This window comes from Crotalus tigris, unplaced genomic scaffold (assembly GCF_016545835.1).
Source record: "Crotalus tigris isolate CLP2741 ecotype Arizona unplaced genomic scaffold, ASM1654583v1 scf7180000017551.9496454, whole genome shotgun sequence".
NCBI lineage: Eukaryota > Metazoa > Chordata > Lepidosauria > Squamata > Viperidae > Crotalus > Crotalus tigris.
Window position 1 is genome coordinate 8,201,077 of NW_024096469.1, and position 15,542 is coordinate 8,216,618.

Genomic DNA, 15,542 nt, shown 5'->3' on the forward strand with positions numbered 1-15,542 from the left:
GAACAGATATAAATCTGAGCTTTTGTCACTGGATTCCCAATGATCTCAGTGGTTAGGAGCATCTCCTGCTAGCTGAGGCTATACATCAGTTTCCCTCATTCTTGGACACACACAATGACCTCAGCAATCTCAAATTTGGATTATTGTAATATACTGTTCAGAAGCTACAATTGCTGCAGCTTGCATAATGCTGTTCATTACATTCTTACATTGTAGCCCAAGTTAAGGTTGCAGCGTTCTTGCAAGAAGGAAACAATGGATTTTTTTTTTACTGAATGTATAAAGGAGTAGATATACTTTGATTTTTATCATCCTTTTAATAGGAAAGAAGCATTCGTTCATATATACGACATCTGAATGGTTCCTTAAAAAGAAGGAATGATGGATAGGTTTCTTTTTTCTTTTGTCTCTTTGATGCCACTATAACACTTTAGTGTTTGTCTTGTATTAGTATGTCCACCTCTAGAAAAGCCATAATATTTCCTCAAATGCATTTCTTTTCATTGCAATCCCTCTAATTCCTGAGATTCTTGAATACAGCTTAACCTTTGCATTTTTCCACATGGAACAGAGTTGAATTTTCTTAGCTCTTAAATTTTGTATAGAAAAGCAGATGTGCAGTTTCATCTTTCCTCATACATAACTGCTATCGGCAGCATATTAAAAAAAAAACCAACCTCCCCATTTATACCTCAAATTCAGACCCAGATATGTGCAGACAGCTAACAAACTATGTATATTTATGTCTCTTTTTTTTTTAAAAAAAGAAACAAAATCCAAGAAGAATCTGGAACACATTTATGAAGAAAGAGAGGCTATCATGCATTCTTACAGTTTTGAAAATGTGTCTTGTTTCTGGAACTGCAGAATAACTTTTGGGAAACTCTAGTATAATTGCTTTTTGATCAATATTATTTAAGAGAGGACTACTAATTGCTTTTTGATCAATATTGTTTAAGTAGGGTTGCTATTTCAAGAATTCTGTTTTTCACTTTACCCCAGTAGCCCCCAACCTTTGTTGCTTGGCAGTATGGGGAGGGAGGGGAACCGGGACATGCGAGTGGGGGGCCAGTGTGCATGAGCGTATGCACGCGCAGCTCGATTTGCACAAGTTGAGCAGCATGCGCATATGCACATGTGCTGGCCAGCCACTCGCTGAAATTGAGCTGTCCATGCACGTGTGCACTGGCCCACCAACACGCAGCCCAGTTGCAAATAGGCCACGGCCCAGTAATGGCCCGCGGCCCAGGGGTTGGGAACCCCTGCTTTACACCATTGTACTTAGAAAAATAGTAGATAGAAGCAATTACTGCATTTTCCTATAATGTGAGAAATATTCTTTAAAAGTGTGAATAGAGTAGTGCTGCTTCAGACTTGTTGTTCAGATTTAATGTGGGTAAGCAAAATAAACATATTGTTAAAACTCTTTAGTTGTGGCCCCTGCCTGTAATTACTTAAAGTGGTCATGCATTTCCTGCAATGTGGTCCTGGGACAAGGCATATCTATCCCAATAATCGGTTGTTTCTTTATATTTTTATGAAAATGTAAAAAAAACCCCTTCTGTGCTTACCATAAACTTATGATAATAAATGTGCTGGAATTCAGTCTCTATAATCCAGAGAAAGCATGGGAATTTATAGTTTCTATATCTTGAGGAAATTCCCAGATAGTTCTGCCATTCAACCAGTTGGTCTCTGGAATAAACAGCTGGTGAGGATGCTAAATGAGATCGAGAGGGAGGGAATCAGCCATGAGTGTGGCACATTTGTTCAACACAAACTCCGTTGCAATATCTTGGCTATATATGCAGAGAGTGTTGAGCAGCGATTCTATTTCAGATGAAGTTTTTCCATGCAGCTTCAGATCATCCATGTAAAGGAGGTTGGATAGTCTGGCAGATGTTTTTGATATTTGATAGCCATGGCCTGAGTTATTCGTATTGTTGACAGAGGAAACAGTGCAATGTCAAATAGTAGTGGTGATAGGGAATCTCCTTGAAATATTCCTCTCTTGATATTAATCTCTCCCAGTCTCTCACCATTGGCCTACAGTTGTGACTTCCATTGTGCCATCGATCTTTGCACAAAGCTTCTGATGTTTCTACTGACCTGTTATTTCTAGGCTTTTGATTATCAAGTCATGTGGCAGGGAGTTAATAACAACAACAATAACATTAATAATAATATTTATTAAAATTATATGCCACTCATATCACTGTTATATTTTTATGGTTTTATGCTCTGAGCCTGTGATTGGAGCATCATATAAATTGTGTGAAATAACTAAATTAGTCTCTTACTGGATAACTGTTCAAAGGCGTGAGATTGGTGAAAATGTTTGTTTGCTTCTTTGAAGAATCCCCCAAATGCAATTATTCAATATTTCATTCTTATTAGAAGATGAATGTCATCCTATTTGTTTGTGTAAATATCTCTGTTCACTTAGTAGCATGTTCAGAAGACTGCTGGAATAAAACCATTGTTCAGAACTAAGCTTAAGGTTTACAAAGGTTAATCACTTACCCTCCCCCAAATTCTAATAGCATTACGTTCTCCCACAATATACTCTACCAAGCTTGGGACTGTCACTGTGAAAAGAACCTTGTTTGTTCTGAATGAATAATCGGCTGAAATAAAGATGTGTCATTGCTACTCAACACTAGCAAGGAATCGAATTGGTCATGGGCTTGAAAGAATAGAATTCATAAATAAGGGATAAAATGATTCAGATAGCAAATGAGATTTTTAGCTGCTTGCTGCTTGGCTGGCTTAGTTGAGGTAGCAGATGTTTAATCAGTTTATTTGGCAAAATAATCTTGTTTTGATTGTCTCTTCTCTCTGCAATCCCCAACACTGTCCCTCCAAAGGGAGTATGATAGCCAAAACTATGGCCTGCCATAGTGTGGGAAATGAATGGTAAGTTAGCTTGGACAGTCTCCGCTGCATCAATTGACTATGCAACCCAACTGGCTTTAGATTAGTGATAAGGCTCTTTTCAGTGATAAGACACTTTTTCCATTAGAGCATTAGATTGGAGTTCTCATTGGTGTGTGGAGAGAGAGGGGGGGAGGGAGAGGGAGGGAGAGAGCATACTGAATTCTCTTTTCATGTGGATAGTGTCAAGTGCCAGGAAACCAGAAGATCTAGGTAATTCAAATGAATATAGGTTTATTATATATTTATGCTCTCTACAAAAATCTGAACTATTAACAGTCAAAGCAAAGATAAGAATCAATGGAATTCAAAGTGGGCTGAATCTCTTAGGTCAGAGGCCCCCAACCTTTTGGAGAGTGCATGGTTTTGTGTGCTACCTGCATCCTGTGGATGGGGCTTTGTTTGTTTGTGCGGACCGGTTGCTGGCATGCCGTGGACCAGTACTTATCCACAGACGGGGGGGTTGGGGACCCCTGTCTCAGGTCTCTTGTGGGCACAAAGGGACTTGAGACTGATGACACTTTGACCTCTTCCTAGGGCTCAGCCTCATCATTTCCTACAAGCACAGCTTGAAGATTAATCTTCCTCAACCCGTGCCCTGAAATTGGACTGGATGGAACCCCCCAAATTCTCATTTAATATGAGAATCCAACATATTTGGAAAGCATGGGTTAAGAAGGCTGCTGTTAATTGTTATTTGGCACTGAGAACAGAAGCAATTACAATGTTGTTCCTCTTATTAGTATGTTTCCTTGGTGATATTAGAAACATCTTCAGGAGCTCTATTTTATAATGTTCTCTTTGCAATGCTTCTGATTCAGTGAAATTTAATGGTGGATTTGATATTTACCTACTGGTAAATATTTGTATTATTTTTTAAATTTTAACTTTTATCATTGAGAGTTTGCTTATATACGGTTCTGTGTGTCGGTAAGGTTGCTTTATTAGTATGCCTTTAGAAATAATCTTTTCTAAAAGATAAATCCTTTTTTATAGGGATCTTAATGTTGATTTTACTTGTACTGCTTTTTTATGAATTATGGGTTCATAATTTATGAATGGGGTGGCTATTTGATACACAACCATTTTAAATAAATAATAGCACTTTAAATAAATTCTTGAACATAAGAATCTTAAGGAATGTTATCAGCAAAAGTAGTATGTCTGTCTAATTGGGGTGAAAAAATCTCTAGTAAAGGTACTCAGAATTGTTACAGTCCTAGTCCCAGCTTTGAAATATCATTTTTTTCTGTCAAATGGCAGACAATCCTTATAACATTTGTTTTCCTACTGAATTAATTTATGTACTTGCCTCTTTTAACAATCTGGATGGTGGTTCCTTAATTCTCTGAGACAGCATTTCAGCTGTGGGGAAGAAAAAAGTGTGTGTGGGTGTGGGAGGGGGGGAAATCATAAAGAACTAGCTAAATGGCCAATCAATTAGCGAGCCCTTTAAACTTTTAGAAAGATATTAAAAATGAACTTAGGTCAGAATTGAGTATGTTTTTGAAGATGCTTTGGCACTGAGGAGGAATAGACTCGAAAGTTTGAAAATAAAGTTTTCAAACAGTTTGAAAAAAAGTTTGAAAACAGAGTTTGTTTCCTCACATTTGTTGTGGGGAAAATAGTAGAAAATAAAGTTGAGGTGGGCTTTGTTAAGTATCATCAGCTTTTCTGGGCTTGTATATACATTTGCAAATGAGAGAAATTAGGAACAAATCATAAAAAGACTGACTTGAAGATAAGTAAATTGCCTAATTAAAAGGCATAAATTAGGTTGGAACTCCAAATGTCAAGCTTTCGCTTTCTAGTAAATACAACTAAACTAAAAACTAAAAAGACTAAACTAAAAACTAAGCTAAAACTAAATTATAAACTAAATTAATTTTGTGAAATGAAAGCTGATGAGCCTAGGATTTCATCCACTGGCTAGAGAATCACTTTTCTTCTACACATTTCATCAAGATGTTGCCAGGACATGTTGTGCCATGGTTAGAGTGGCTTGGGAAAAGGCCCTACGTCTGCGTTCTCTTGTGTCATTTAGATGAGTTGAATGGCCATATAAATGGAATACAGAAATAAGGCAGGAAGTTGCCTATTAAAATAATGGAAATTTAATTTAATTTAATTCTAACCATATCTATAGAACTTCTCTGGTGGTCTCTGTCCACCCTAAAAGAAAAGGGAAAAGTCTCTCTAAAAGGATGCTTTTCTTTTTTAGGACTTCCACTCAGGAAGGGTTTGATGTCCATCTAAATGTGGGAAGGACAAGCAAGCAAGGAAGCTGAGTGAGGTGAAGGAACATGGCCAAAGTTGTGAGGAGAAAAACAAAACAAAACAGGCTGAGATATATGAGAAGAGGAAATAATCTGGGTAGACAAAAGAAATCACTCTTTCCAATGGATGCTTGTTTGCATATAATTGAGTAGGAGGGCTTTAAGCCAAATGCAAATGGCCTTTAAAATTCATTTTGGAAGGTCTGAAGGGACGCAGCTTCATGGGCACAGTTGGCAGTTGCTGCTGCTGTCATGGTACCCAGGGGTGCTATGCCAAAGACCCCACTACTAGAGCTCTGACAGGCTTTTAATGATGATAATTTTTTTTAAAAAAATAACATGGATTCTGTGCTGAACTTCTTGTTCTGTTGGTAACAGCCTCTTTCCCTCAACCCTCTTATTATCTGACTCTGGTTTGCCATACTGCATGGTGACATTCAGAGATTAGCTTCTGGGCCTGAAAGAACAGGAATAGTTGTGATTCCGACCAAGCTCAGTTAGCAAATTCCTTGTCTCATTTGTAAGGTGCCATAATGACAAAGCGATTGAATGACTTTGGGGACTGTGGAGCTACAGTAGCAGGAGGACTTGCTCACAGCTTGTTACTCAGTGAACAAAGAGCCTTTTTAGTGATTATAAGAAAAAGTTTTTAAGAACATAGTTCACTAACTGGAGGTAAGTGAGCCCTTCCTTATTCTGAGCCTGGCTATCCTCCTCCTCTTATATGTGTGGGCACATATTTTCTATTTAGTTAGTTATTTGTACCCCTTCGTTATTAATTCTACAAATAACTCAAGGCGGTGAACATATCCAACAAACGTTCCTCCTATTTTCCCATGCATGTGAGGCTTTTTTAAACAAGAAAATCTGTTAATCACTCAAAATATTTTAAATTTCTTCTCAGCAGAGCCTAGACTTGATTCTCTGCCACTCTCTGTCTATACACCCAATCATATATTCTTGGTCAGCTGCCACAGTATTTGTATAAAAAAGCTTTGATTTTCCACTTTTTGACTGTAAAATAGATAATCAACAATCCATCCTGGGGCTTGTGTGTACAGGTGCAATGTTATAGATGTGATCTGCAACCAAGATGAGTCTAGGTTTATCCAGGCTGGCTTAGAATCAAACTATGGGCTTTGGGTGGGATAAAACAACAATTTTTATCCCAGTCAAAATTTCTCAGTATCTCAGCAAGTATCTCAGCCACTACCTGTCCCACTGACAAGAAAGTGTGGGCCATAGGAAATTGGACCTTAATGTCCAGGTTGCTGACACCCAGTAATTCTTCATTTGAAACTTTCTGTCAGATGACTCAGATGAGAAAAGCTGCAGTGAATGTATGATTACACCAACTGAAATCCATCCTGATGGCAGTTGGTTATTCTCCTGTCAGCAAAAGTTTAATTTTAGTAATACTTGTCTGGTTATTCTGGATTCTTTGAGGTTTCAGTGATGTGAACAGGGTGTGTGAAGAGATTGCTGCTGTCTTCTGTTTTTCAACTCTTGGCTTTCCGCCCCTTATTTATTTGATTTGATTTGATTTGTTTGCTGCCCATCCCCCCTCATGGTAACTCTGGACAACTTACAGCAGTATAACCTAATAAAAAAATTAAAACCACATATAGTAACATATAGTGACAAAGATGGGAAGGAAGAGAGCAAGATGAACACCAGGGGGGGAGATGGGATTTTATTTTAATGATGTACCCCCCATTGGTGCCCCAGATCTTCAGCCCCTTTCAGAAAGCCAAAAGTGTGGGTACAGATCTTGTTCCAAAGGGCATGAGCCAATGCAGAAAAGGCTCTTCTCCTGAACCCCACCAACCAGAATTCCTTGACTGGCGGGGTCTACAGCATCCTCCTTTCTGCTGGTGAAGGTGGGTTGAGCCAAACCCATTGGGGTGAGACAGTTCCTCGGATAATTTGGGCCCGTGCCATGAAGGGTTTTAAAAGTGATAACCATCACCTTAATTGGACCCGGAAGCAAATTGGCAAACAGTGCAGCTTATGGAACATTGGTGTAACATGGACCACTCTAAGGACTGCAATAACTGTCCTCATGGCTGCATTCTGCACCAGCTGTAGGCTTGAAATACTCTTCAAGGGTAGCCCCAAGTAGAGCGGTTGCAATAGTCCAATGTGAAATGGCCAGGCCTTGAGTGACTAAGTGCAGGGACTCCTGATCCAGGAAGAGGCACAACTGGCATACAATACAAAGTTGCACAAAGGATTAGCCTAGCCGCGACTGCCATCTGCTCTTTGAACAGGAGTTGCGAATCCAGGAAAACCTTCAAGTTCTACACCAAGTCTGTCTGGGGTGATGGATACCTATCCAAAACTAAAGATGTCAAACTCCCGGTTCCTGACTCCATGCACCCAAAGCCACTAAATATTACCAGGGTTCAAGCAAAGCCTGTTGTATCCCTGATCCAGACCCTCACAGCTTTCAGTGGGCAGCAACAGAATCGCTTGACTCACTGGGGATGGAGATGTAAAGTTGAGTATCACCAGCATACTGATGGCACCTCATCTCATGGTTTCACCTAGAGACTTCAAGTAGGTGTTTAAAAGGAGTAGAGACAGTACCTAGTCTTGCATCATGCCACAGAGGAGCAGCCTTGGACTGGACCTCACTCTCTATCAACACTGATTAGGATCTGCCTTGGAGAAAGGAGCCATATCAGTGCAAGACTGTCACCCGGCTCCCAAAAGATTCCATGGTATCTTTGTCACCCACAGCTGTCCCAAAAAAATACCATGATCAGTGGGACTGAAGCTGCTGAGAGGTCAAGGAAAGGAAGGATAGATCTCCATACTGCACTTGCCAGAGATCATTAACAAGAGCAGATAATTTGTAATTTATATTTTTGTTTCAATATGTTTCAGTAAATATTTGGTGTATGCATCCATGTCATTTTTTCTTTTACTTTAACTTAGAAGTAACTCTGTTTTACATTTTAAAATGTCTGCTTTGGTAGTTAATTTTCAGAGGAGCACAAAAATCTGGGAAGCCCTTGCAAAGCAATTGGGAAAGTTTTCAAACAAAGAGGGAGTTCATTTTTTGTTGTCTGACATGTTTCTATTTTACCTTGCAAACATTTGCTAGAACCTATCTATTTAAGCCAATTGCTCTCATTCTGGTTGTTTATAGCTGTGATAAACTAGAGGTTACTTCTCAGTAAAATAACCTTCTTTTAAAAAAGATCTTTAATTCTTGTAAACTCGTTAACGGTTATTTTATAGCAACAGGAGGAATTAAATAGTTCACCATTGTTTCCTTTTTAGCTTTTTTATTGTCCCTCTGGAATGGTCTATAAATGTGGTTTATCTCTACGACTCTATTGATGGCTGATTTGTCAGAATGCAAAGCAACCAGGAATTCCCTAGCTTTTTTTGCATTTAGCTTGATTTAGGATGCTCACAATTCCCCGGTTGAAATGGTGATTGAGTTTGTCCATGTATTGTGATTATAAAGAGTTTTCATAGTGTCTTTTGATTGCTATTTGGTGTTCATGATGCACTCTGGTAGTCTTCTGCCTGTCTATCCTACATAGTGGCTATCATAATCATTACACTATACATGTTGTAGATCATGGGTCCCCAACCCCCAGTCCGTGGACCGGCACCAATCTGTGGCATGTTTGAAACTGGTCCGCGCAAACAAGTGTAGCCCCATCCGCGGGATGCAGGCAGCACACGAAACCACTCCCCTTCCAATCCACGGAAAAACCTCTTTCCACGGAACGGGTCCCTGGTGCCCAAAAGGTTGGGGACCCCTGCTGTAGATGACTCCTGCTTTTCTGTCTTGGTTCATTCTTTTCTTCTTTTGGTTTATTTAAGATGTTTTGGAGGGCTTTGGTTGGTGTGTGTGCTATGGCGATGCTAAGTGATTGTAATGGTCTATTGGTTGCTTCTGATATGTTTATAATGTATGGCAGAATTGCGCTTTTCATATCTTGTATTGGTTGTGCTGTGGTGGATCGAGTAGTCATGCACTTTTTGATAAAATTGTGTGGGTATCTATCCATTTTGTTGGAAGATGTTGGATGGGGAATCTATTTCCTTTTTCTGCTGTTCTGGATTGCTTCGTTTTGCTTGTAATTGTCTGAATAATGTTCTTACACAGCTCCTCTTGTGGGAGGATGTTGGGTTGTTACTTTGGTAATGGAGCACTTGATTAGCGATTGATACAGGTCTCAATCCTGAAAGACCCTGCAGAAAAGCCAGGTCTTTATAGTTTTCCAGAAAGGCATCAGAGGGGGGCTCGCTTGTGGGATTGTTAGTTCTATGAAGTCTGACTGGGTGGACATGCAGCAGCTCCTTTCAACTAAGCAATGCATTTTTGTAAGATTATGCAGTGAGGGCTTCTCTGTTGTTGCTTCATTTCCCAAGAACTCTGCTTTAGAAAGACATCAAAAACTCGTTTTTTCAAAGAACTAAGGACCAAGATGTTTTGTGATCCTCATGGAGTGATGACAGACCAGAGATAGTTGAAATTGTATTTATGTACTTCCCAATAGCCTCATTTAATTTTTACAATTTTCACATTCTGAGTGTTTTTTTTTTATTGGATTTTTAATATAAACTGCCTATGTCCAAACTGGTGGCCATAAAAGACAAATAAACAAATAACCTATAAAGCCCCTATGTTTAACTGGGACTTAGAGGAATGGGTTGTAATATAACATTTATATTAGTGTTGTAAAATCTGAGAAAAATATCTTTGTAAAAATATGTGTAAGAAGGCATACGACCAAATCAATGAACTTATTTAGCTGTATTGTGTTTACATATTTCATTGTATATATCTCATAGTTAGTTGTTTTTCAGACTTGTTTCAGTTTCATATTTTTCATTCCTGGCAAACTGAATAGCAATATAAGAAAGTTGTGGTATCTGGAATGCCTATTGTATGTAGCTATATAGTTAAATCATAGAATAAGTTGTTAGAATATATCATTTTCTTATAAAATGTGAATGATGTAGGTTAGTATTACCTGGGTATGTGTATATGGGAAGATTCTCTTTCTAAGAATTCATGGGATGGTGGGTTAATGTCCTGTGTATTCATACATGTTGTATAGAAAAAGTAGAAAAACACAAATGGCATTCATATTTAGATTGCTAATGTCTTCTGTTTTCTTATAGACAATCATGGAACAGTTTAATCCCAGCCTCCGGAACTTCATATCCATGGGAAAGAACTATGAAAAGGCCTTGGCAGGTAAGTAAAGTAACACTATATACTTTGTCATGGCTGTAACATGACAACTGTAGAAATGGCACCTGTTTTTTGGTGATGGCTGAGGTGGGAAAAACTAGTAGTATCTATGGAAAGTATTGTCAGCATCATTCTGAGCGCTAAAGAGGCTTTCAGCTATCATAGGCAAGCTACAAAGCAGTTCTTTGAATTAAGTTACAAGGATAATATTCTTTATGACACATGAGGCATGAAAGCTCTCTTAAGGAAGACTTCTCAGAGTGCTGTAACAAAAAATATCTTCTTTACAATTATGAGCCAGAAACAGGCTGCTGGCTTATCAACAAGATAATCCGTTCTGTGTTCTTGGGACTTCTGTTTTCTTAGTCTCTCTATGTCATCTTCTCTCCCTGTGCTTTGTTAACATACTGTACTTTTTTAAAAATAACAATTGCAAATGGTAGCATTGTATGAGGGCAATTCAGAAATAAACCTCAGTTTGGTGATCAGTGACTGCCCTTCGCAGATACAGAACTTTTATTATACACATTAGAAAAGTAAACATTATATTACTTTTTGACATAATCGCCATTCAAATTGAGGCACTTGTCATAACGTCTTACAAGGTTTGAAATTCCTTTGTAGTAGTCGCTTGGTGCCAAATCTGGGCTATGGGGGGGTGGGGTGATCAAAAACATCCCAACAGAACTGCTTCAAAAGTTGTTGGGTGCATCTAGTGGTGTGCAGGTGAGCATTATCATGAACCAACACCACACTGGAAGTCAGCATGCCTCGACGCTTGTAATGGATGGTTGTCTGAGTTTTCGTACCGTTTCACAATAGACTTCTGAACTGATGGTCGAACCACACTCCATGAACTTCACTAGTAGTGCTCCTTTGGCATCTTCACATTTGGCAGGATTTTCTATGGCACCACTTCCGGTGTGGTGTTGGTTCAGGATAATGCTCGCCCGCACACCGCTAGACCAGTGGTTCTCAACCTTTTAATTGACGCGACCCCCCCAACCGGTCGTAAGTCGAGGACTACCCAACCGGTCGTAAGTCGAGGACTACCCAACCAGTCATAAATCGAGGACATTCCCTGCCTGGGAGCGACGCGCATGCGTGGTGCCGCCCCCTGCACTGGCCGAGGCGTAGCTGGCAAGGGGCAGTGACAGCGCAGGGCGACCACTGGCTGGGCCATCAGCTGGCCCAGCCCAAGGGAGGTAAGGCAATCGCTGGGCCCCACGCGTGCCAGCAACCCTCCCTGCGCCCGCCGGCCTCCCACCTCCCACCCCTGGCCCTCTTTTACTTACATTTTTAGTAGTTGCTCAGCAGGGAGGGGTGGAAACTTCCAGACAGCTCGCCTCGCTGCAGACAACTTGCAGCACCATTTGCAGAATGGGACTTTTGGCGGGCTCAGCAGGGCAGAGACAGCCTGGACAATTTCTATTGGCTTTTGAAAGCCAATAGAATTAGACTCTATTCAAGAGAGTCTATTCTATTGACTTTCAAAAGCCAATAGAATAAAAGGGAGTAGCACAGCTAAGGAAAAGGGGAAAAAATGGTGGATTGCATTGTTTGGCGACCCCCGTGAAATGGTCGTTCGACCCCAAATGGGGTCGCAACCCACAGATTGAGAACCGCTGCGCTAGACGCACCCAAGAACTTTTGAAGCAGTTCTGTTGGGATGTTTTTGATCACCCCCCCCCCCATATAGCCCAGATTTGGTGCATGTGAACATTCCAATAGCCACATTATAAATATATATATTTATTAAGTCAAAATAACATGAATGTTCTCAAGATGTTAAGGTTTATTCAGTTTGCAAGAGGTCTCTCTCTAGAAAAGCAAACAATAGTGATTCCCCCTGTTTTGGAAATGCAAAATCCAGCTTAGATTTAGATTGGTTTGATCTGATTTTTGGGCCATCCATCTCATCTAGAGGCAAATTAGCACAAATCCAATCCAAATCCAAAACTCTTCACAAGAATAGAACATAGTTAACGTCATCATTTTAGAAAGCGGCTTTGGTTGGTAAAGGTAACTAATACATTTTGGACTTAGTGCATCTCACTTTCTGTTCTGGTTATTTTCCCTGGGCTAGAAAACCTTTATATGTTTTTGTCAATATTTCAACTCATTTGGGAGGTCAGTTGTGTTTCCCCCCCACCCCCAATGTTTCTTTGTTGTTTTCTTATTAATTTCACTATATCAGTGATTTTGCCAGCTTGTTTGAAGTATAGCTAGCATCCTTGGGATTTTTGCTTGCTGGTTTTTATTTAAATAAAATTTGTGCCATCAAGTCAGTGTTGACTCTTGGTGAACTCATAAGGCAGTGATGGCGAACCTTTTAGACACCGAGTGCCCAAAACCACCCCACCACTGCCCTACCCATTCCACCACTGCCCTGCCTGCCCGCAGGGCCACCTAACACCTCCATGGCCCGCCATAGATCACCCAGGCGACCCTGCAGCACCATGGCAGCCATACCCTCCACCCTCGCCCTGCAGCAGCATCTGCATGCAACAGGGCGCAAATGTGGAGTCTTGTCCCTGCTCCCTGGATGACATGTCCTTGGCTGCACTGCTCTGCATGGGCCACACACAGGGGTGATTCTCCTCTGGGGGGGGGGGCTGCTGGTAAGGAGGGGCCACGGGGAGGCAGGGCTGGGGCAATGGTGCACATACCCACAGAGAAGTCTCTGAGTGCCGCCTCTGGCACGCGTGCCATAGGTTCACCGCCACTGCCATAAGGTCTCCTCTGGGATTATGTATCCCTGATTTGGCCATTCAGGTATCTCAAAAGTGCACCTATCACCACTGTAATCAAATCCAGCATCCAGCCACCTTTATGGTTGGTTGTCTTCTTTTTCCTTCCACCTCACTCAGAGTCAGAGATTTTTTTCAAGGGAGCTGAGTCTTTTCATAATATGTCCAGAATTTGAGCTTAATCCTTTGTTCTATGATTAATGTGTTTGTTTTCTTGCTCTCCATAGTATTCTCAAGAGTCTTCTTCAATAGAGTTCAAATGTGTCAATACTCTTTCTACCCTTCTTCTTTACAGTTCAGCTTTTGCTTCCATAGTGCCACAAGAAAATAATTGCCTGCACAATTCTGATCTTTGTGCACATCACAGTATCAGTATATCTTTTCTAAGTCCTTAATTGCTACCCTACCAGGTGCTAGTCTGTGGCTTATTTCTTGACTGCTGGCTCTTTATTATTGATAAAACTATCTACCAAAAGGCTAAAAGGCAGAAGCTATCTACCATTTCAGTGTCAGTTCTAAGGTTGGTTGTAGTAGGTTTAATCAGTCATTTTTCACTGTGTTCTTTGGCTTTCATTAGGAGAGCTTGCAAATTATTTGCATTTTTAGCTATCATATTAATGTCATCAGCATAGCAAAGATTATTGATGTTTCTTTCATCAACTGTAAAACCACTCTCCTTTTCTTCCAATCCATCTTCCCTCAATATATATGCAGCACAAAGGTTGAATAAATAAAAAGAGGTTATATAGTCTTGTCCCACTGCTTTGCTAATCTGGAGCCAGCAGAGTCAAACCAGTGTGAATACTGGATCTTCTGATTTAGAGAAATCTGTTAGAACCAGCTGCTCCTCATCTTTGTGAGCCAGCTACTTAGCATATCTTTGAACTGTTTTCCAGTGGCTACTTGAGGTGCTGGGACTACAACTGGTACCTGCTAAAAGTCTACATTTTCTATGGTGCAGACAGATCTGGGCTTTCTCATAGCAAGAGACTCCATATACGTTCAGAATCTGCACTTTCCTATTCAGTGTATTCAGAGACTGAACTGCAGTCTTCAAAACAAGCTGAAGTATTGAAGCTTTGAGTTAAAATATGTATTGGTGCGATCTTTTTGCCAGAAAGAAAATTTACATAAGATGTTATTCTATCATAAAAATGCATGAAATTATGCAGCCCTGTTTTCATGACATTTTAACATATAATGCTTTTTTTAGCTCATCATAATAAAGGAGCATATTTGTAGCTCAGGGTTGAAATCAGGGATCTTTGCTATTATCTGAGCTTAGTTGCTTTCTTCCAGATGTTTCATTACTCAAACTAGATAACATTATCTGTGCAGAAACAAGATCAGAGAGCACCAAGGACTCCTCATCATAATGAATTGATTCATATTCCATGGAATAGACAATTTTACAAGAATAATGTACGTTTTCCACATTGCTTTAGATCGGTACAAGTAGTCCTTGACTTATGATCAGTCGTTTAATGACCATTTGAAGTTACAACAGCCCCAGAAAGGGAGGAGGGTCATGGCCCATAAAACACTTCTGGCTGTCATAAAACATTGCACCACTGTCTGCCCACACCACAGTCACACAACTGCATTTTGGGCTCTTGGCAACCGGTTTGCATTTACTACCAGTTGCAGTGTTTTGCGGTTATGTGACCACAATTTGTGATGTTTTTTGACAGATTCTGGTAAAAAAAACCCATGCCCATTGAGGAGAATGGATTTGCTTAATGATCGTGTTATTCGACTTACAACTGTGTGATTTGTTTAACAACTGCTGTAAAAATAGAAAAAAAAATAGGTTCAGTCACATGAGTGCCTTGACTTACAACTGAAATTCCAATTGTGGTCATAAGTTGAGGATTATCTATATGAACATAGTAAGCATAAACAATAAATGGACAAGGACGGGAATCTATGGCCCCCAGATGTTACTAAATTGCATTTCCCAGCATCCCTTGCTGTTGATCATAGACTCCTCACCTTTGATATGCATTCCCATTCTATGTATGTATGCATGTATAAAATATGAATGTTTGTGAAGGCTTTACAGTTGAGTAGTACAATTGTGTACTTACATATACAAGAGTTCTATGACCAAAATCAGCAGAAGTAAAAGACATAGCATGATTTACAACAGTGCAACTAATTTAAAATCCAACATTTCAATACAACTTCCTTGTATTCTTGCATGGAAAACATTTATTAAACAAGGTTAAAATGAATATTTATAAGTGTTCTCTGTATTTACTGTATTCATGATAAATCAGTTACTTTGCAATTCAGATTTTTCAGAATGATTTTTTAAAATTGCATTATCTACATTTATCCCATAACATTATTTGCTTT

The 15,542-nt window shown here is 39.8% G+C and overlaps 1 protein-coding gene across 3 annotated transcripts in view; it reads left to right on the top strand.

The window, feature by feature from the left end:
* Nucleotides 1-15,542, top strand: part of BAIAP2 (BAR/IMD domain containing adaptor protein 2) — a 175,499-nt gene that overhangs the window by 39,110 nt on the left and 120,847 nt on the right. For all 3 annotated transcript variants that reach the window (XM_039346168.1, XM_039346177.1, XM_039346186.1), the window contains exon 2: nt 10,362-10,437. In XM_039346168.1, the coding sequence (XP_039202102.1) occupies nt 10,362-10,437 (76 nt within the window). The remainder of the gene's footprint in view (nt 1-10,361; nt 10,438-15,542) is intronic.